The 23,878-nt window shown below is 40.0% G+C and overlaps 1 protein-coding gene and 1 long non-coding RNA gene across 2 annotated transcripts in view; one reads left to right on the top strand and one right to left on the bottom strand.

The window, feature by feature from the left end:
- Window positions 1-23,878, top strand: part of LOC132487737 (uncharacterized) — a 79,374-nt gene that overhangs the window by 19,484 nt on the left and 36,012 nt on the right. The gene's annotated exons all lie outside the window — the stretch shown is intronic.
- The window catches only part of PTER (phosphotriesterase related), a 63,422-nt gene that overhangs the window by 27,203 nt on the left and 12,341 nt on the right, over window positions 1-23,878 (bottom strand). Inside the window, exon 2 of the mRNA XM_060095484.1 lies at window positions 1,304-1,774. Within this exon, the coding sequence (XP_059951467.1) occupies window positions 1,304-1,735 (432 nt within the window). The 5' untranslated portion in view covers window positions 1,736-1,774. The remainder of the gene's footprint in view (window positions 1-1,303; window positions 1,775-23,878) is intronic.

The raw sequence follows: 23,878 nt of genomic DNA, 5'->3' as shown, positions 1-23,878 counted from the left end.
AAATCAAAGAGTCCATAGTAACTTACTGTGATTATTTACCAAGAAATTCATGGCGTTAGGAGGCCGCAGGGGAAAAAGTGACTTAATGACAGTACATTCACTGTACATTCGTTCATTGAGATAAAAATCTGTATTTGAACCTAAGGGGCGTCCAGAATGTAAAAAGACTGCCTCTGAATCTATGTCAACTGTAGCAAGTAATTCTTTAATTTTCTCTTATTCATTCCGTCCTTTATCCTATACAGCAAAGCAGATTGACAGCACACAATCCTTATATTGAGTGGTTAGAAGAATGTGTAATCCTGATATCAGGATAGTCTGCAAATAATATAAATGTGTAAAAAGGGAAAGGCCTGACTGGAAAAAAAACGCAGATAAAATTTTGAAATATTAAGTATTTTAAAGATTAACTGACTCTTTGCAAAGACTGCAGCTGACATTCTATGCCTATGAAACAGGCAATGGAAGATACATATAAATATATACATATAGGGTTAGGGTTAGCAAACGGTAAGGTTTAGGGTACAGGTGAGGGTATGGCAACGTGTTAGGGTCAGGGTTCGTGTTAAAGCACGGGTTAGTGTAGTGTACAGATTAGGATTAGGGTAGGGGTTAGGGTAAGGTGTAGGGTTGGTGTTAGGTTTAGGTTCAGGGCTAGGGTTACACACATCTAAATGTATATTATCCGTATATGTAGAAGGAGAGCACACACCCATACAAAAAAGCTTCGTAGCTTATCCTTTCTTTTTGTCCCTGAAAGATTTACTTTTCCTTCTGCTCATTCTTGCTTAAGATCATATTATGACAAAAACAGGAACATGGATTTTCTTCTATCCCTCCTGGTTTGTAAAAGGAGAAGGAAACATATTCGCAACTGTGCCAAGTCTCTGCCTGCCAGGTTTCACCCGACAGTGAATTTTTATTGCTGGTTATTATAAAATCCAGAAAGAAAATTGAGGTTGCATAACTGAAGCTTCTAATGGAAACCCGAGGTTTACACACAGACTGTGCCACCGCTACTGCGCACCATGATATACATGAATCTAAGTATTAACCCATTGGGTTTTCCGGTGACCAGTGCATTTAGATCTCCTTCCTGGATGCTTTTTCTTTATGAAATGAAATGTTCCTAATTTAGGTCCCATTGACAGATGCCTTTGCTAGCTAGCAAATTTCTACAGCATGCCTCTGAGCCAGTGACATTTCCAAATGTAGATGACACGTAGGGATATTCCACGGTCTGAAGTTCTGATGATTCTGAATTTACACACAAATATTGTTCCAAGAAATTAGGGCTTTTTACCTGCTCCACTGACATGGCTCTGGTCTCTGAAGAGTGAGTTGCATCCACATAAAACCCAGCTCCGGATATGATGTGGACGCCAGTCTCTTCCGCAAGCCGCTTCAAGGTCTGCACATCTCGGCTGATCCCAGTGGTTGTATTTTCCACCAAAGCTCCTCCACCTTTGGCTTTAAAATCCAACAGTTCTTCCTTGATGGCTTCCGTCTCCTGATTCAACTGCAGATTCTCTCTATGGGAATAAGGGTTTTTCTGGATCCAAAATAAATTTTTCATCGTAATAGGTTCATTGGAGATCACCTCATGGCACGGAGGAGGCGGGCAGTAAGAGCAGTCAAAAGTCATTGTCAAGTGTTCGTGGGTCAGGGTGCGGCCCAGTGTGCTTGGCTCCACAAGGCCCAGAACAGTTTGGACTTTCCCACTTAAGGAAGACATTTCTGATGGGACCAGGAGATGCTCTAAAACGAGCGTTTTCTGGAAAAAAGAAAACTGTAATCAGAAAATTTAACACACACATAAATTCTGTCCATAGGGGATGTGAGGCTGTGAACGTATACCCGTATAAGAGAGAGAATCAATGAGACTAGAGATACGATCTCACTTATCATCCTGCCAAAGTCAGAGCCTGCTGCTTGTAAATTGCTTAAGTTCACTGCAGCTCTAAGTGACATGCATGGCGTTAAATGTCCCCCAACCACTTCCACTTGGGACTCCTCTGCCTGATTTAATCCCAAACTCATCTACTGGAAGTATCTCTTGATATTCAGTTCACATTTTTCTTTTGCTTAATTTTACCTCATTAGTCATAGCTATGCTGCCTTGGATAATTCAAAAATAATCTCCACTAAAAAAAACACTTCATAATCAATAACTTGTCTCAAAAGCAGCCATGTATCAGAACTGTTTCATTTGTCATTTTTCAGCTAAATTAAATTTACTGAAGCTACTGATCATTCCATGACTCATTCACTATCCACGTGAACAAATTTCTGTTGAAGGTCCACCATGTAGAAATTGGATATATAAAGAGAAATACGACAAAATCTCTGACTATGACGATTTCACAGATTATTCCCTCAAAAACAGCTGGAGGGACTACATCTAGGTTTAATAATGAAAAAGAAAAACAAACCTCTCCATTCTAGATGTTTTATTTTGCCTAGGGCACACCTCAGAAATACACTTCAAAAATACTGAAAAGCAGAACTTCTTAGGCATAATGAGCTACTGTGAGTTACTGAAACTGAAGTCTGTTGTCTCTAAAAAGAGCAAATACCTCTCTGTTTATCCTCTGTTTACTTTCATTTGTGACGCAAGTTAAGTGTGCACCAAGTTTCTATCAGTGACAGCAAGGACCCGATTCCAATGCTTTTCATTTCCTAAATGAAGGGATTTCGCTTGGAAAGAAAAAAGACGATCCTGAAAGTGGTGAAGGTACATAGTCAAGGGCAAAACCACGGCCAGAGACAGTGTCCCACTGTCGCACCAACCAGACACACCCAGACGGACGGTGGAAAACAATCTGCTGGGAACTGAGTAAAACAGTGTCTTTCGAAGCTCTCACATTGTTCCTTTTTTTTTTTCTCCTCTCCCCTCTTTTTAATTGTGGTAAGACATATATAGCATACAATTTGCCATTTTAACAATTTTTAAATGTACACTTCAGTGGCATTAATTACATTCACAATGTTATGCAACCATCACCAGTATCTGTTTCCAAAACTTTTTTCATCACTCCAGACAGAAACTCTGTAAACATTAAGCAATGATTCTCCATTCTCTCTTTCCCCAAGGCTCTGGTAACTACCAATTTACTTTCTGTCCCTATGAATTCACCTCTTTTAGATATTTCATTAAATATTTGTTCTTTCACATTGTTCCTTTAAAAGACATTCTGAGACCATTTTCCCCCTTTGATGGGGGAGGCACATCCCTTTGATGGTCTTCTGCGACTTTCTGAGAATCAGTTTTCCCATCTGTAAATTAGAACAACAATGCACATTTCATAGGCTGCCATAGGAATTAAATTACATAGCACAGGTGAAAAGACCTGTAAAAGTGTCTGGCACCCAGCACACACCTTCAAGAAAATAGTAGGTTTGTTATGCTCATTCTGGAAACTATTATATATGTCCTGGGTTATTTCTTTCTAGAGGAAGTGGTTGATTAGAGAAGCAATGAGTATAGGACAAGTTTGTAATGGGTGTAGTACATACATAAGACAAGGTGAAAATAAATCAAAGGTGGAGAAAGAGGAATACTGAGTTATGGGGCCACTTTGCATCAAGCCACTACAATTATCTGGAATGCAGGTGTTTGGTATATACTAGCATGCAATGCATAAATGATTGATTTAGACTGTTTGACAGAGAATTTTAGAACTTGTGACTAGCATGGCCATTAATTTTTGTTTGAGAGCACTCGTCTGCAAGCCAGGCTTCCAAAAGCTAAATATTTCACGTGGCGGCCATAGCGGAAGAAGATCATTATCTATTTAGAGAATCACTCTGTAGCTGCCGGTCACTACAGACGGCAATATTTTCCATCGATGATGTCTAAGAACTCACTGTTCGACGCCTTATTCCTTGTTACTATAGCTAGTTCCTTCAGTGGATGAAATCAAAGTACCATTAATAATAGACTCAATATCCCATATGGGTTCATTTGTTCTTCCCCTCCTGGTTGATGGCCTCACCCATGTGATCCTGGAGAATCACCAGGGGCCAGAAACTTGGATAAACTGACAAAACACTATCACTTTTACTAGGAAAGCACCACACTGCATATTTAATTGATATAGATTTGAAAGAGCAATGTTGGTAAGTTTCAAACTCACAAGCTGCTAGTCTTTGTGGAAAAAACATCACCTAGGAAATGTCATCTCCTCTGGGAAATTCCTCTAGCACTCTCAGGCACAGCTAGTTGGTGCTTTCTGTGATCATATACAATGGAACCCACACTTAAAAGATTAAAGAACAAACTATAGCCAACACCACTCTATGCTAGAATGTATCTTTTAGCGGATTAAAATATGCAGGTAGATTTCCTAGTTCCTCTGCAGTGAGGGAGCCCTTTTGGGTCTATATTCACCCTGGAACTTGTTCTCTTCTCAGTCGGCAGGCAAGGGGCTATTAATGGCCCTCCTCCATAGAGAGAGTGCACAGAATACAGAGGACAGTAAGTGGGCAGTAAAAGCTGCAGTGCACAGCTGTGCAAACAAGAGTGACCCCCCCACCCCAAACAAAAAGGAGGCTTCAGGCATTTTACAGAGCATCCGTGGCAAGCTTCCACACTGTATACACCTGCACAGAAGGTAGTGGGAAAAGGGTTAGCCAGAGCTATAAACACACTGGCCACAAGCTTTGTTGTACTTCAGGTATGAAATCTGAGCAGTCAGAGAGACTGAGGACAATCTGCAATTACTATGAGCCTGATCAGAGGAAACAACTCTTCCAATTCCAAAGGGTATAGAATTTAAAAAAATAATAATAATAAAAAGAACATAGAAATTAAAAAAAAAAAAGGAACAGAATCAGAGAACAGCACTATTATACCACTGAGCTGGAAACCAGAGACAATATGCAGGGTTGGTCTTTTTTGAAAACATATGCATAAATGAACTTTTATAAAATGTATAGCAAATTGGCTAAATTACTGGAGTTGGGTGGTGAGTAGGTAGTTTGGGAGTAATTTTAGTTTCATTTCACTGAAATTGTACCACAGCTACTTCACCCTAGCCATTACTCTTAAGATTTTTTCTGTCTACCTAGGGTGGAGATCCATTTCAATTATATTTCATATTTCAGAGAGTAGGACTTCTGGACCTCTGAATATTTTACATACGAATGTACAGAATTTCTTTAACAGCAATATACTGTCCAATTTCATAGACATAAGCCCTCTTCCTGCCCCTACATCTGCTGCACCAGGTCCTAGACCAGATTGGAGATACACAATTTATAATTTTAGAAGCAATGGTGAAATTGACAATGGTGCAATTGGCAAGTGGATGTTTGATGAATTGATTTTCAGTTCACTTGTTCTACAGCTATGTAAGTTCTAAGCTCTGTAATAAATCCCTCGGTCCATTTCACTTATAGTCGTTTCCTTTCCCTAATCAAACCCTGACGGATTAAAAAATGGGAAAGCATTTCAGAGTTTTATGCAGGAGAAGATATGATCTGAATAACCTGGCCACTGTGCGGAGAATGGACACAAGTGGGGCCAGTGTGCCTACAGAGACCAGCGGGGTGTTGCTAGAATCTGGACAAAATCCAGTGGTGGCTTAGTCTGAGCTTGACGCCAGTGGAGATGGTGAGACAACAGAAGCAGAAAGAAGTACAACAGATGGAAGTTTCTCACTGGCCTTGCTGGTGCTATAAAAGTAGTATCCCCCAAATAAATGGGCTCCTTAGAAAAAACTGCTGTCTCATGGAAATGTGTGGGCACTTCTATTTTTTATGGGTTACATCATACAGAGCAGCAGTACTCCATAAACGCTTCACTTAAAGCTGACATTTGATTTGTGACTAAAATATTTTAAACACCGCATGATACTTTTGGAAGCTTGTTTGAATACTTCTGTCATGTGCCGGTTCAAGCCTTTGACATGCCTTCTCTCCAACAGCATCGGTCTGGTGGCTGAACAACAGTGACACAGGGAATTTCTCCTCACACACGTCCCCACATGTCCACTCGCCCAGATATTTATGGCTAAGTGGTCCTCCTGCGTGGAGATGTATAACTTTTCATATTAAACACTGTCCAAAGATCAATAGCCATGTCTGAATAAAGAGAAAGAAATCCAGCCACCTCAGTACACAGAACAATAAGGGGACCCAGCAAGCTCTTCAAACTGTGACATAAATAAAACAAAACTACTCAGAGATACAAATGAGCAACTTGGATCTGGAATTCAGAGGAAAATGGTGGGTTTCATCCCCAAGTTTTTTGGGGTTTTTTGTTTTTTGTTTTCTATTTGACTAAGGAAGTAAGAGAGACAAACTCTGGATATTTCCAAATCTCAAACAACAAATATGAAGATGGTGGCAGAGATGTACACAGGAAGTGACATTCCTAGAAAAATGCGGTCACAGGCAGGTGTGCTTGGGAAAGATGCCCCCTTCCTCTGGCTCAGCTCAGCGCTTCCCCATCCTGTGCTCCTTGATGAGAACGGTTCATCTAAACCGCTAGGTCAAGTCATTCAAGTGTTTATTAAACTCAGAAATTACATCGGGCTCTTGACTGAAGGGATGGAGCTTGTGGCTTCGTTGACTCTTTAATTTAGTCAAACATGTGCTAACTAGTCAACCCTTCAAGTCACACACACTGTAACTCTGGTAAATTGTATTGCTGGCTTCTTGAATCCGTTACCTGTTTAGTCAACAGACGGTAAATATTTTCTCCTCAATAAAAGAAAGGGAGAGAGGAAGGATGTGGGTGTAGGGGAAAAAGAGAGGGGAAAAAAACCACCTTTCTTTCTATGGAGGTCAAAATACAATATTGCTTGCTACTTATCGTAGTAACATAAGTAATAGTTGTGCAATGTTGGCAAAATGCTGCTGTCTGCAGAACTGAATGGACCTTCGTGTTTTTCTTCATTTGAAAAGCTAAGATCTTAGCTCATCTTGGCCCTTATTCTCAGAAGAAGGTTCCATACTCAGTGCTTTGAGGATGTTTGATGAAACTTTTTGATTTTGATAACATACAGTCCTGGAAGAGAAACATACACCAAGCTACTGGATACAATAATTAAAACTTCTTTTTCTTCATAAAGAACTCTCTGAAGTGAAGTTAGTTCTCAGCTTATTATAGAGGACTTTTTTTTTTCTTCTTCTTCTTCCATGGACTCCTAGCAATAGGTTGTCTCCTGGAAACAACAATATTTTGAGCAATTGCACAGCTGGTCCTTAACTGTATTTAGTCATTAAGAATCTTCAATTTTGTGCTAATTTTAATTCTTGGCAAATCAAATTAATGTCGTATCCACAAAATATCTATATTCCTCACACAGTTTCATTTGGGAGGCTATTCTTGAGGTGGCCTGGTTTAGTTGGAAGAATGGTCCGGTCAGAGTCAAAGCTCTTGGCTCATCCTCTAAACAGCTGTGTGACTTTGGGCAAATAACTTAACACTCTGAGGCTGTTTTCCCATCCGTGAAATGAAGGGGTTGACCAGATGACTTCTGGATGACACCCATGCTTCTGTGATAGCCTTTAACTTGAAATGGATATTATTGACTTTCTAGAAATCATTATCAATGAAGGTTGTACTTTAAGAACAGTTTTTAAAATGTGTATTTTATATAGATATGCATACATACATACACATACATATAATAGACACAGAATGAATTTCATTCATTAAATATCAATTTCATTTATTAACTATGAATAAAGGCTGTACTTTAAGAATGTTTTTTAAAATGTATATTTTTGTGTGTGTGTGTGTGTGTGTGTGTGTATAGGAGGGGAAAGGGAGAAACCTCTCTTTTATCCCCTATACTTACATAGTATCTAGCATTTGGTTTGCACCTGTGAAACTGGACTGAACTAAATAGAGTCATTTGTTTATGCCTTAATGAGTGGAAGAGCAAAAAGTTTCACCCTAAAATGAATAAAGGAAAATTTACTATAACTCTATCATTCCAATAAGATTAAAATCCCCCCCCCCCTTTTTGTTGAAGCTTGCAAGCGGAAAGGGCACATAATATGTACAACTATACTCCAAATCCCAATGGATTATCCCACAAATAATTACTTTTTCTTTTATATACAAACAAATGTGACAGTCTAGTTTACATTATGCCTTCTTAGTGAGAAATGAAGACAGAAGTGGCTACATACATAAAATTCTCAAGTCTACAAACTAAACCTCAAGCATGATGTATTTTTTAAAAATAATTGCCAGTGGATACAACATAATGGAAAACTGTCCAAATTTCAAATAGCTGTCCAAATATCAAATAAGATACTTATTTGGAATTGCTGCTGCCAGATAAGCTCCAAAACGTGGTGGCAGAGAGGGGAGCTTGATTTCAATTTTGTGTGAACAACGCTTAATAATAAAAGTACCTAACGTGTACACCACATTTAAGGAACTTAACTTACACTTGAAACACAACTAACCATTTGGAATTTGTCATAGATAGAAATCTAGCTTCACATTAAAAAAAAAAAGCTTTCCATTCTAAATGGCAACTGAGTCCTAAAAGTTAGCAGAAGTGGGCACATTTTTGGGGATCCAGTAGAAAGTCTGAGTTGGGAGATGGTTAAAACACAGATGGCTCATTCACTGTCTGGCTTGTGAGAGATGAGTAATAGCATTGTGAACATGGTGACATATGGCTCTCCTATACGTAACCCTAGCAAAGTGCCAACTTGCCCAACTTTTCTGAAAAGCAGTTTAGCAATATGTAGGTAGAGTTTTTAAATGTTATAGCGCTACCGGGGATCCGTCTTCAGGAAATATTTAGATACCTGTAAAAAATATTTATGCCCAAAGTTTTCTTTCGGGCATTATTTAGAATAGTGACCAAAATATCCAATAATATAGGAATGTTTCCCTCTATGATGGAACATTATGCAAACATTCAAGTTATAGTTTCAAAAAATATTTAGGGATAGGAGAAAATGCTCTCATAACATGTGAAAGAAAATACAAAACTGTAAATTTATGGTGGATGTATATGGCTACATATGAGTAGAACTTAAAATGTATTGTGTATCTTGGGCAATAGACAGTAAAGATAGATAATTTTTTCTTCATTACAATTTAATGTTATGTTCCAGTTTTTTAATGTATATCTGTTTCATTTATATCATTAAAAGGGAGTAAAATGAGAAAAGGTCCATCTTACCAGTGTAAACCTATACTATCGTATGCCTATACTATTGTCACCTGTAAAATAACAGAGTATAGATTTTGGTTTATTTATGTATTTATTTTTATTGAAGTATAGTTGATTTACAATGTTGTATTAGTTCCTGGTGTACAGCAAAGTGATTCAGTTATACATATATATGTATATTCTTTTTCATATTTTTCCATTATGGCTTATTACAGGATACTGAATATAGTTCCCGGTGCTATACAATAGGACCTTGTTGTTTATCCATTCTATATATAATAGTTTGCATTTGCTGATCCTAAACTCCCAATCCAACCCTCCCCCTTTCTCCCTCCCTCTTGGCAACCACAAGTCTCTATGTCTGTGAGTCTGTTTGTTTTGTAGGTAAGTTCATTTGTTCATCTGTGTCATATTTTAGATTCCACGTGTAAGTGATATCATATGGTATTTGTCTTTCTCTGTCTGACTTACTTCACTTAGTCTGATAATCTCTGGGTCCATCCATGTTGCTGCAAATAGCATTATTTCATAGAATATAGATTTTGAATCCTCAGCTAAGACACACAAAGATTTATTAACTCAAGAGCTATTTCAGATTCTTTTTTATTATCACAGAATTGCTAATTGCCAGTCAAGCCTGAGATTTGATATTGTTCATGTGCAAATACTTCTGATCAAATTACATGCCGTTGCAGTGGCTATGGTTTGCTTTGATTACATTCAAGCTCTTTGACCGAGCCCTTCATGGATTGAACTTGACTCTCTTTGAAGTCCTGGAGCCCAACGAGATTTTTGGAAAAGCTTCAGCAGCCTGAATAAATGTTATCACAGTCAAGCCACTCAAGGACCACAATCCCACTATGGAATACACTCCTATGTGTGGTTAGGGATGCAGATGGGGGTGTAGTCAATGAGTCATTTCATAGGAAATGTCAGAAATTATGAAGTATGGGTCATCATTTATTTATAAGTGAAAAAGAGGGATCAAACGATATAAATTTTAAGTAAAGATAAAGCATATAAGGACAAAACCATAAAATAATCTTTTTTCAAGGAAGGTTAACAGCCTTTGACAGGTTAGCAGAAAAACAAAAAGATGAAATAAACATAGTTATCTATCCACTGGGTCCCCCTCCAACTTGTTCTCCATAGTCTAGGGATCCTGATATAACATAGATTTGATCATTTCTGTCCCTCCTTCAAAATCCCCTAGAAGTTTCCCATTGCCCTTGGGATACAGTCCAAAATACTTGGCATAAGCTATAAAGCATGGCGTGATCTGGTTCCTTCTCCAATCATTTCACTCCACTCCACCCTTTCTCCCTGACCCCTCTCCTCCCTGGCCTTTCAGTTACTCAAAAATGCCAGAATCTTCAACTCACCATCTTCCTACAGACTCTAAAGTTTGTGTTGTTTTCTCCCCCACTGATTTTGTGGCTAAATTCTCAACTCAGTGTCATTTCCTTAGAAGCTTTCTCTATTTTCAAGCTTGTGTGGTCCTGAGGGCACCTGAGATTGGTCCTAAGTACATTCTCCTTGCCCGCCCCTCCCCCCTTGTCACAATGCACTTCAGGTACCTTCTCCCATAGCCCCATCTGCCTCTCTGCAGAAACCTCCACAAATTAACCCTTTCACATCCAGCTTCTCCATCCTTTTAAAAAAAGCCAGTTATCAAAGATTCCATAAATATTTCTTGAGCATCCCTTAAGTGTAAGATCCTGTGCTTGGCAGGTAGAGCCTATGGGAGATACCCAACATGCTTGCACCTGTCTCAAGGTCGCTGAATGTGTTTCTGCCTCTTTTTTTCTGAGCTAACAAACCCACCTACTCCCACTCTGCCTCCTCAAGCCTTTTCCTATCCTGGCTAACCTGTACTAGGTCTTCAGGATGAGGCTTTGGCATCATTCCTTTCTTTCTTTTTTTTTTTAAAGGACCTTGAAATGCTGAAAATGACAACCTTTTTTTTTTAAGTATTTAAAAATTTTTTTAATTTATTTTTGGCTGCCTTGGGTCTTAGTTGCAGCATGCGGGACCTTTGTTGAGGCATGCGGGATCTTTCGTTGCAGCGCGCGGGCTTCTCTCTAGTTGTGGCATGCAGGTGCTCTCTTCTCTAGTTGTGGCGCGCAGGCTCCAGGGCACGTGGGTTCTGTAGTTTGCGGCACACAGGCTCTACTTGAGGCGCATGAGCTCAGTAGTTGTGGCGCGCGGGCTTAGTTGCCCCACGGCGTGTGGGACCTTAGTTCCCTGACCAGGGGTCGAACCCGCGTCCCCTGCATTGGAAGGAGGATTCTTTACCACTGGACCACCAGGGAAGTTCCTTGGCATCATTTCTAACTGGAAGGTTTTCATGATGTTCCTCCTTGTTGCTCAAGCATTCTGGATAAGATGCCCACTCCAGGTGCTCTCATAGTTATAAGTTTACCCTTGAAACTCACATCTTGTGTTAATGTCTGTCCATCAGACTTTGAGCTCCTTGAGGGCAGAGCCCGTGTCCTGGCTCTCAGTCCTCAGCCCCTGGCAGTGCCTGGCACATAGCAGTACTTAATTAAGAGCTATATGCTTGCTTGGTTTAATCCAGCCCTATTCCACGAAGGATTTGAGGTAACTTACACAAAAGACACATAAAGAAAACAAATATTAAAGCCAAAGCAAGGAAATTATAAACGGAAGTAGAATCAGGACCAGAAAAGAAGAACAGGTTCATGGTTGTTAGAAAAGGGCTAAAAATTTTTTTCCTGGAATATTTATTAATATGCATCTAACAATAAATAATTCTAAGATCATAGCATGTCCCATTTATGGCAGGTCACATTATTTCCCTAAATCAAAACCACTAAAACTTATTTAAAAGCATGGAAAACTGTTTTCCCAAAAGTTGTGGGGTTATGGATTTTGAGGCCATGTTTGTTTTTTCAACTTTCCTGTATCTTTGCACTCTAAACTCTCAGAAGATAGTAAACATGCCATTGTAGCTTATCCTTCTGCACCCAACACAGTACTACATGGGAATACATATGCTCTTTTAAAAAAAAAAAAAACTTTCCCTTACGAAATAAGAGCAAGACTCTTGAGCATATAGAAACAATGTCAAGTGACTTCATCTTCAAGGAAGTTCCTACCTGAATTCGTAGACACCAAATATAAATCCAGAAACTAAAAATACTCAGTAAAATTACTGCAGGTGATTCATAGCAGTAACCATTCCTTTATAAGGAGTAAAACTGGATAATGACTCTTACAGCCAATTTTTTAAATGTATAGACCATCCCCCTAATTTCTTTTTAGGAGAGTTTAATTTCAAAATAATTTTCCTGGAATCCCAGAAGGCCTTTCTACTGCATGAATAACTACTATCTAAAAGGCGTTTCCCACAAAATCATCTCAGTTTATTTATTTTGAAGACCACACAGTAGACTGTCTTAGAAAAGTCTTGACTTTCACTATCCTGCTTAGCTGAATTAGCTAAGCTTAAAAAGAATAAGTACCATGTATGTGCTTTTAGATTGTCACATTTAGCCTGTTTGGTGAAAAAAATGGTAGACCTGCCATTTTTCCTGCAGAAAAAGGTCAAGGAGAGTCAAAGGACTCTTCACCTGATTGTAGCCCTCCTTGTCTTGTTCTAGAGGCTTCCAAAACATGATCTGTTTTCTACCCAGATGCCTATGTGAGAAGTGCCACCCATGCTTGAGGAAGAGGAGTTATACATATAACTACTTTTGCTTTGATAACTACTTCCCACACACACAGAAGTAGGTACCACCTCTGAGCTATATTAGTTATGGGCAAGAAGCAGATGCTCAAAAATGTCTGTTCAACCAATGAACAGCTTGAGTTCTATCCACTCTTCAATTCCACACTGATGGAACGTAATTTCAGCCAGAAACAAACTGATGTTCTCATTGGCATTGTGGCCTCATTCTAGGCTTGTGACCAGCTACTGTTATTCTTTTTGAAATATTAAGAAAAGTAACTTTGATTTGTAGGTTTGAGGGGATAACTTGGTCCTTGAATTCTCAGAGCATAGGAAGGCAACATAAGGGAGCCTGCTTTCCAGGCATCCACAGATTTCACCTGGGTACATTTCAATTTGGTGTTACAAACGTTTGCTGAGGATCTGCTGATCTCCTTTGGAGGAGGATACTATGGTAAACAAAGATGAAAAAGGAGCACTCCTGCCTTAGGAAGCTGAAGCGTTCCAACACAAGTGCCTGACATAGGGTGGGCTTCCAATGTCAAACTGATATTTTCTGTGTATTGGTGGGGCAGCTATGATATAAAGCAGAGTACAGTAAATGTTAGAAAAGAAGTACAAAGCAAGTGCTCTGGGTAGTATTGTCTGGACAACATTCATCAGTACTGGAGGGGCTGGGAGGGCTTCCTGGAGGAGGTGACATTTAGGCAATGCTGCAGAACATTAAGAGGATTTTTGCAAGGAGGCATTCGGGTGGTATGAGCAATGAGCAATGTTTTGGGGTTTGTAAGCAGTCTTTAGAGGCTCATGCATGGATTGCATGGCAGGTCTGTAGTAGAAAATACTGACGCATGGGCTGGCCCCAAAGGATGAGACCTGTATTAGGATGGTAATTAAATGGGCAGTGTGAGTATAGGCTGAATGCTGGAGACTGGAGGCTAGGATGAGTTAGGAAACAAAAGCGAATTTTCATTGTTCCTCAGGGATTTTAAGAGCAGGAGTACGTTTCAGGGGAAAGGAATCCTGGATGAGGATTCTCTTTTTTTTCCCCTCTAACTTACAGAAGTGTTAAAATGATAGCTGTGTAAAGTACTTTTCCCAATCATAGTTTGAAAACACAATTGGAAAGTCTTAAATGTTGACTGAACATAGCATGACCTGAATACTCATTGACCTCTCAAACGTGTTACTTATTGATGGGAAAAATTAAATCAAAATACTTAGAACAATTAGAAAGTTCACAGTAATTGAACTCTCAAACCCCACAATGATGACCACTATGAATATCACATGGTATGAATGTGTCTTCATAAAACTCTAACTGCATTGAAGCCCCAGCTTTCTATATTGCTGGTTTCATTACTTTCAAGAGATTATGGAATATCAAAAGTGGGATCTGGGCTTCCCTGGTGGCGCAGTGGTTGAGAGTCCGCCTGCCGATGCAGGGGACACGGGTTCGTGCCCCAGTCTGGGAAGATCCCACATGCCGCGGAGCGGCTGGGCCCGTGAGCCATGGCTGCTGAGCCTGCGCGTCCAGAGCCTGTGCTCCGCAACGAGAGAGGCCACAACAGTGAGAGGCCCGCGTACAGCAAAAAAAAAAAAAAAAAAAAAGTGGGATCTACAATAATAACATCATGTGTTTCTCTGAAGAGCTCAGGACGCTCTTTACACTTTAATTAAATCTCCTAATGTCCTGGTGAAATAAGCAAGGGACCAGTGAATGTGAGTCACCGAAAAGTACCCAACTAGAAGACTGGACCACAGGACATACTTTTAGATGAAATCTGCTATTACTATTATTGTTCCCATTTCACCAATGAGGAAATGGAGTTTATTCAGACAAGGATGATGAGCTATCTTCCATTTTCACTGAAGGCAGAATACACTGTTCTAGGCTCTGTAAGCATCCCTTGGGAGGCCTTTAAAAATAGTATAAGATCTCTGAGGTTTCTCCTTTGAGATTCAACCAGTACTTTTTTTTTCTTTTTTATTTATTTATTTATGTATTGGAGTAGATTTACAATGTTGTGTTAGCTTCTGCTGTACAGCAAAGTGAATCGGTTATACATATACATGTATCCACTCTTTTTTAGATGCTTTTCCCATATAGTCAACCTTCACTTATTAATGAACACCTAAAATGTGCACCAAAGAAAATAGACATCACCCTTTTCTTGCAAAAGAACACAGGATGAGAATCCCAGTGTATCATGATATGTAATCTCTTAGCTTTCATTGGCTGGTTTATCAGAAGCTTGGCTGAGTTGTCTCACAGCTGCCTTCCCTGTATCCGTGTCCCTCCCTCAGCAACAGAGAGATGAGTGGGTACCAGTCTTAAGGAGGTTGATTGTGTTAAAGACACAGTACAAACTGCAAGAGCTAGGAAAAAAGAAGACTAGAAAACGGTAACTCCTGACTCTTCGTTCTATACTTAGGATAGTGGTATAGATTCTAAAGTGAGACTCTGAAAAAGAAACAGACATGCAGTTATCATACATGATCTAGTTTCTAAACCAAATCCACTTCTTAGGAAGGAAATTAAAGGGCCCAAACCACTTTAACCAGACTATGGCACCACTGTGTTAATCTTACCACCTCCTGACATCCTACAAAACACAGGCATGGCTCCCAGGGAAAAAGAGATCCCAGTTTGGGGGGAAAAATCAGAAAAAAAAGATAGATGCTGTCTTGCTTTTAGGTAATGATTTCTTATCATTGAAGTCTGAAAAACAAATGGAGATACAAATAATGAAATTTTATGGCAATATTTGGTTGTAAGATGCTTATAATGATCCAGACTATGCTTACAATTGTTTAGATTATCATAAAAATGAAAACACAAAATCAGACATATTCGTTGAGAATTTGTGGCTCCTCAAGTTTGAGAAAAATTGCTTTAGAGATAATTTTTACTGATGGGTCTAGGAAAGAAGGCAAGGTAACAAATTTTGCCTCGTCATAAGAGACTGTGGCACCTGACACAGAAACCTCTTTGGGGGAAAGACAGGTATTTGATTTACTAAAAATAAAGTAACAAACAGCTTATTTCTACTCCTGAAAACTGATTTCCTACAGAGGTACCAAGGGCAAGTCTGTAATAAATACATGTGTCATAGAGCAATAATCACTCTCTCCAAGTCTTTGAGATGGCAGGAAAAAAATGCTCTAAAGGAATTCTAAATTCTAAAGACAACAAGCCTCACAAAATTAGGAAAATTCCCTACAGCCAACTAACAAATTTGTAATTAACTAGTCCCTAGTCATATATATGTACTTAAATATAAAGGGAATGTAATGGTTATTTATTTTCCTCATAAAAATAAGGTACCCTAAAAGACTTAGAAAGGTTGTCTAACATTATATTTTAATTTGGTGCTTCGGTCACTGCTATTACTTGCTTCATAAGAATTCACAGAAAGTCATATATTTGAAATACTATTTAACACAGTATTTATCTACGTACTTGTACAATTATGAAAGCAGAAGTTTCCTTTCACTGTAGTTCTAACTGTACTTTAACAAGTATGGGTATACCAAAGCACTATAATTTTAATCTCTTCTTTGGATTAGATTTATATCTGCAACTTTAATAATTTTCATCAATTTCCTAAATAAAAAAAACATTTTAACTCAAATTACAAGTCTGCTGGAACATGTCAAATTATTAGATACATCTAAATAAGGTATGGTTTTGAATTTAGATTAATGGTTTTGAAGCAGGTAAAATAAATTTTTTTATTAATATTAAAATACATATTTGTAATTAAAATATGAAAGTTTCAATTAATGTTAAATACTATTTGTTTGCAGATTTTTTTTTAAGAAAATAAAGACCTACTGTATAGCACAGGGAACTCTACTCAATACTCTGTAATGGCCTATATGGGCAAAGAATCTAAAAAAGAGTGGATATATGTATATGTATATATTGTTTTCAAATTTTATTTTATTTTTTTATACAGCAGGTACTTATTAGTCATCAATTTTATACACATCAGTGCATACATGTCAATCCCAATCGCCCAATTCAGCACACCACCATCCCCACCCCACCGTGGTTTTCCCCCCTTGGTGTCCATACGTTTGTTCTCTACATCTGTGTCTCCATTTCTCCCCTGCAAACTGGTTCATCTGTACCTTTTTCTAGGTTCCACATATATTCGTTTTGAGCTGGAAGGGACTACAGAGCTCACTTAATACAAAGACTTCATTTTTAGATGCAAAAACTGAAACCTTATTTTTTGAAGGCCAGATAACCTAGACCAGAACGCAGTCTCCCAACTTGTTAGTCCAGTGCTCACTTTATTTAACCATGTAGATACTTGCTATAAACACCACATTAAGTTATCCTGGTGTCCATTTTTATGGGAACACTATTCAGAGGGAACATCACTCATTGGCCTAAGGAAGAAGCTACAATTATCCAGGACCAGAAAATCTAATCCCAACTCCACTGTAGACTGCATGGCATGAAACAAGCCACTTAAGTGCACTCTGCTTCCCTTTTCCTAAATATTAAAAAAAGGACTGGAAAAAAAAAAAAGAACTGGAGTAATTTAAATGTATCTACCTAAATTGGTTGTCGCAAGAAGTGGTAATAAAAATAATGACAAAGGGCTTCCCTGATGGCACAGTGGTTGAGAGTCCGCCTGCCAATGCAGGGGATGTGGGTTCATGTCCCGGTCCGGGAAGATCCCACATGCCGCGGAGCGGGTGGGCCCGTGAGCCATGGCCGCTGAGCCTGCGTGTCCGGAGCCTGTGCTCTGCAACGGGAGAGGCCACAACAGTGAGAGGCCCGCATACCGCAAAAATAATAATAATAATAATAATGACAAAGCATACAGAATCTCTTAAGTGTGAACTAAATACCTAATAACAAAAAAATCTTAATTATATTTAAACCAAAGAGTAATAACCACTTTGAGTCAATATTAGGAGAGAGTGTATATGAGCTATTGCATGTCCTTATGCCATCCGAACAAGCTAATGCAGGGGTTTATCTAACAAGTTCAGCAGCTCCTAAACTTTCCTAGTTTTCCATAATCCATCTTTATGTTGACCTAAGCCATATAGTAATTATCAATCAAGAACAAACTAGCACTCTATGACTTATCAAATGCACTACTCGTTACTAAACAGATATAAGTGTTGATGAAGCATTTGTAGTGTTGTTAACACTGTAGAACCATCCTGTAACATATGCAGAGCATAAACCCTGCCGAATACTATTCCCTAATAACAAAATATAGTTTCCTGGGTGACATGTAAAATCATCCAGCATGAGATGACCTTTAAAAAACAAAAACTTATCAATTGGATTCTCTTGGATAAGAAATAGATCTTGGGGCTTCCCTGGTGGTGCAGTGGTTGAGAGTCCGCCTGCCGATGCCGGGGACATGGGTTCGTGCCCCGGTCCGGGAAGATCCCACATGCCATGGAGAGGCTGGGCCCGTGAGCCATGGCCGCTGAGCCTGCGCGTCTGGAGCCTGTGCTCCACAACGGGAGAGGCCACAGCAGTGAGAGGCCCGCGTACCGCAAAAAAAAAAAAAAAAAAAAAAAAAAAGATCTTGCAGAGGGGGGACCTTCAAGATGGTGGAGGGGTAAGATGTGGAGATCACCTTCCTCCCCACAATCAGAAATACATCTACATGTGGAACAACTCCTACAGAACACCTACTGAACGCTGGCAGAAGACCTCAGACCTCCCAAAAGGCAAGAAACTCCCCACGTACCTCGGTAGGGCAAAAGAAAAAAGAAAAAACAGAGACAAAAGAATAGGGATGGGACCTTTACCAGTGGGAGAGAGCCGTGAAGTAGGAAAGGTTTCCACACACTAGGAGCCCCTTCGCGGGCGGAGACTGCGGGTGGCGGAGGGGGGAGCTTCCGAGCCGCGGAGGAGAGCGCAGCAACAGGGGTGCGGAGGGCAAAGCGGAGAGATTCCCGCACAGAAGATCGGTGCCGACCGGCACTCACCAGCCCGAGAGGCTTGTCTGCTCACCTGCCGGGGCGGGCGGGGCTGGGAGCTGAGGTTCGGGCTTCAGTCAGAGCGCAGGGAGAGGACTGGGGTTGGCGGCGTGAACACAGCCTGAAGGGGGTTAGAGCACCACGGGTAGCGGGGAGGGAGTCCGGGAAACGTCTGGAGCTGCCGAAGAGGCAAGAGACCATTGTTTTGGGGTGCGCAAGGAGAGGGGATTCAGAGCACCGCCTAAACGAGCTCCAGAGACGGGCATGAGACGCTAAGGCTGCTGCTGCCGCCACCAAGAAGCCTGTGTGCGAGCACAGGTCACTATCCACACCCCCCTTCCGGGGAGCCTGTGCAGCCCGCCACTGCCAGGGTCCCGGGATCCAGGGACAACTTCCCCGGGAGAACGCACGGCGCGCCTCAGCCTGGTACAACGTCACGCCGGCCTCTGCCGCCGCAGGCTCGCCTCGCACTCCGTGCCCCTCCCTCCCCCCCACCCCAGCCTGAGTGAGCCAGAGCCCCGGAAGCAGCTAATCCTTTAACCCCGCCCTGTCTGAGTGAAGAACAGACGCCCTCTGGCAACCTACAAGCAGAGGTGGGGCCAAATCCAAAGCTGAACCCCAGGAGCTGTGCGAACAAAGACGACAAAGGGAAATCTCTCCCAGCAGCCTCAGGAGCAGCGGATTAAAGCTCTACAATCAACTTGATGTACCTGCATCTGTGGAATACCTGAATAGACAATGAATCATCCCAAAATTGAGGTGGTGGACTTTGGGAGCAACTGTAGACTTGGGGTTTGCTGTATGCGACTGATTTGTTTCTGATTTATATGTTTATCTTAGTTTCGTTTTTAGCACTTGTTATCATTGGTGGATTTGTTTATTGGTTTGGTTGCTCCCTTCTTTTTTTAAAATTACTTTTTAATTTTTTTATTTTAACAATTTTATTTTTATTATTTATTATTTTTTTTCTTTCCTTCTTTTTTTCTCCCTTTTCTTCTGAGCCATGTGGTTGACAGGGTCTTGGTGCTCTGGCCTGGTGTCAAGCCTGAGCCTCTGAGGTGGGAGAGCCAAGTTCAGGACACTGTGTCACCAGAGACCTCCTGGCCCCATGTAATATCAATCGGCGAGAGCTCTCCCAGAGATCTCCATCTTAACACTAAGACCCAGTTCCACCCAACAACCAGCAAGCTCGAGTGCTGGAGGCCCCATGCCAAACAACTAGCAAGACAGGGACACAACCCCATCCATTAGCAGAGAGGCTGCCTAAAGTCATACTAAGTTCACAGACACCCCAAAACACACCACTGGATGCAGTCCTGCCGACCAGAAAGACAAGATCCAGCCTCATCCACCATAACACAGGCACCAGTACCCTCAATCAGGAAGCCTACACAACCTACTGAACCAACCTTACCCACTGGGAACTGACACGAAAAACAAAGGGAACTATGAACTTGCAGCCTGTGAAAAGGAGACCCAGGGCTTCCCTGGTGGCGCAGTGGTTGAGAGTCCGCCTGCCGATGCAGGGGACACGGGTTCGTGCCCCGGTTTGGGAAGATCCCACATGCCGCGGAGCGGCTGGGTCTGTGCGCCATGGCCGCTGAGCCTGCGCATCCGGAGCCTGTGCTCCACAACGGGAGAGGCCACAGCAGTGAGAAGCCCGCGTACCACAAAAAAAAAAAAAAAAAAAGAGACCCAAACACAGTAAGTTAAGCAAAATGAGAAGACAGAGAAATATGGAGCAGATGAAGGAGCAAGGTAAAAACCCATCAGACCAAACAAATGAAGAGGAAATAGGCAGAGTCTACCTGAAATAGAATTCAGAGTAATGACAGTAAAGATGATCCAAAATCTTGGAAATAGAATGGAGAAAATACAAGAAACATTTGGCAAGGACCTAGAAGAACTAAAGAGCAAACAAACGATGAACAACACAATAGATGAAATTAAAAATTCTCTAGAAGGAATCAATAGCAAAATAACTGAGGCAGAAGAATGGATATGTGACCTGGAAGATAAAATAGTGGAGATTACGACCACAGAGCAGAATAAAGAAAAAAGAATGAAAAGAATTGAGGACAGTCTCAGAGACCTCTGGAACAACATTAAATGCACCAATATTCGAATTATAGGGATCGCAGAAGAAGAGAAAAAGAAAGGGACTGAGAAAATATTTGAAGAGATTATAGTTGAAGACTTCCCTAATATGGGAAAGGAAATAATCAAGTCCAGGAAGCGCAGAGAGTCCCATACAGGATAAATCCAAGGAGAAACACGCCAAGAGACATATTAATCACACTATCAAAAATTAAATACAGGGGCTTCCCTGGTGGCGTAGTGGTTGAGAATCCTCTTGCTAATGCAGGGGATGTGGGTTCCAGCACTAGTCTGGGAAGATCCCACATGCTGTGGAGCAACTAGGGCCATGCACCACAGCTACTCTGGAGCCTCTGAGCCACAACTACGGAAGCCTGCGCGCCTAGAACCCCTGCTCCGCAACAAAGAGTAGCCCCCGCTCACCGTAACTAGAGAAAGCCCGCACACAGCAACGAAGACCCAACACAGCCAAAAATAAATGAATAAATTTAAAAATACTACTAAAAATATTAAATACAAAGAAAAATATTAAAAGCAGCAAGGGAAAAACAACAAATAACATACAAGGGAATCCCCATAAGGTTAACAGCTAATCTTTCAGCAGAAATTCTGCAAGCCAGAAGGGACTGGCAGGACATATTTAAAGTGATAAAAGGGAAAAACCTACAACCAAAATTACTGTACCCAGCAATGATCTCATTCAGACTTGACAGAGAAATTAAAACCTTTACAGACAAGCAAAAGCTAAGAGAATTCAGCACCACCAAACCAGCTTTACAACAAATGCTAAAGGAACTTCTCTAGGCAGGAAACACAAGAGAAGAAAAAGACTTAACAAAAACAAATGCAAAACAATTAAGAAAATGGTAATAGGAACATACATATCAATAATTACCTTAAATGTAAATGGATTAAATGCTCCAACCAAAAGACATAGACTGGCTGAATGGATACAAAAACAAGACCCATATATATGCTGTCTAAAAGAGACCCACTTCAGACCTAGGGACACATTCAGACTGAAAGTGAGGGGATGGAAAAAGATATTCCATGCAAATGGAAATCAAAAGAAAGCTGCAGTAGCAATTCTCATATCAGACAAAATAGACTTTAAAATAAAGACTATTAGAAAGACAAAGAAGGACACTACATAATGATCAAGGGATCGATCCAAGAAGAAGATATAACAATTGTAAATATGCACCCAACATAGGAGTACCTCAGTACATAAGGCCAATGCTAACAGCCATAAAAGGGGAAATTGACAGTAACACAAGCATAGTAGGGGACTTTAACACCCCACTTTCACCAATGGACAGATCATCCAAAATGAAAATAAATAAGGAAACACAAGCTTTAAATGATACATTAAAAAGGATGGACTTAATTGATATTTACAGGACATTCCATCCAGAAACAACAGAATACACTTTCTTCTCAAGTGCTCATGGAACATTCGCCAGGATAGATCATATCTTGGGTCACAAATCAAGCCTTGGTAAATTTAAGAAGATTGAAATCATATCAAGTAACTTTTCCGACCACAACACTATGAGACTAGATATCAATTACAGGGAAAAAACTGTAAAAAATACAAACATGTGGAGGCTAAACAATACACTACTAAATAACCAAGAGATCACTGAAGAAATCAAAGAGGAAATCAAAAAATACCTAGAAACAAATGACAATGAAAACACGACGACCCAAAACCTATGGGATGCAGCAAAAGCTGTTCTAAGAGGGAAGTGTACAGCAGTACAATCCTACCTCAAGAAACAAGAAAAATCTCAAATAAACAACCTAACCTTACACCTGAAGCAATTAGAGAAAGAAGAACAAAAAAAACCCCAAAGTTAGCAGAAGGAAAGAAATGAAAAAGAAATGAAGGAAACAATAGCAAAGATTGGTAAAACTAAAAACTTGTTAAAAATAAAACTAAAAGATGTTAGAAAAAAAAAAAAGAAATAGATCTTGCAACTTGGAGGGAGGGAGAGAATTAATAAGTAGATTTTACTTATTACTGTATAATACAAAGTTTTAATGGAAAAAATGTATACCCTATGCATAGGAAATAGTTTGAAAAAAAGAAAATACCCAGGGATGCCTATAGAGGCCCTTTCGAGGGGTAGAATTTTTTTTAGTTCTTTTTTCTTTTTCTCCTCTGTGCTTATCTGTTTTGTTGGATTTTGAACATAGATAATTTTGTCATATATTTAAAAAGATTACTTTTAATGGAAGAAAAATTGCTTTAGTCTCTTGTTTTGAGGGAGGTAATGTACTATCATGCCCACTTCAAAAATGAAACAAGAACGCTTAAAATGCTAAGTGATGGCAGTGATAGAAATGGGAGTTGGGTCCAGGGTTCTTGTGTCCTGATGCAGTTTTTGGTTACTTTAGGGGACCAGAACAGGGGGAGAAAGTCTGGGGAGGCCACTTTGAGGTGAGCTTTCACCCCAAGTAAGTACCAAAGGGCAGAGTTGTAAATGGTTCTAACCATTCCTAAGCATGCCTTCTTTCCCACCATTTTCATTTCTGGATTGTATGTCTCTGTCTTAAATTTAAACAAGCATTGCTTTCAGTGTTTAATTACAATTTAATGGAAACACTACTTGCATTCAAATCAGCTTTTAGTTTTCACATCATTAATGTGCATCCAAGTTATTGTGTCATTATAATCTCATGTTATAATGGCTTCATAATGCAAGTCCCTGCAGAGTTGAATTAGTAGTTTCCTATGGTAATCACCCATCACTAGAATATCATAATCACATAAGCACAGTCCCCACATGCTTCCACTGCAATCATTTTGACATTGTAAGAGCATTTTAATAGTATTAGCATAGATTCTCCAGAGAAATCATCTCATTGTCACTGCATTACCATATAAGATTAATTGTGATGGAGCCATGTTGTTGTAATATGAAAGCTTAAAAAATATTTTTTTTAAAAAGTAATGCTCAGCAGTAAAACATTT

Source organism: Mesoplodon densirostris, chromosome 4 (genome assembly GCF_025265405.1).
Source record: "Mesoplodon densirostris isolate mMesDen1 chromosome 4, mMesDen1 primary haplotype, whole genome shotgun sequence".
NCBI classification, from domain to species: domain Eukaryota; kingdom Metazoa; phylum Chordata; class Mammalia; order Artiodactyla; family Ziphiidae; genus Mesoplodon; species Mesoplodon densirostris.
This window is presented reverse-complemented; position numbering and strand designations above follow the sequence as displayed.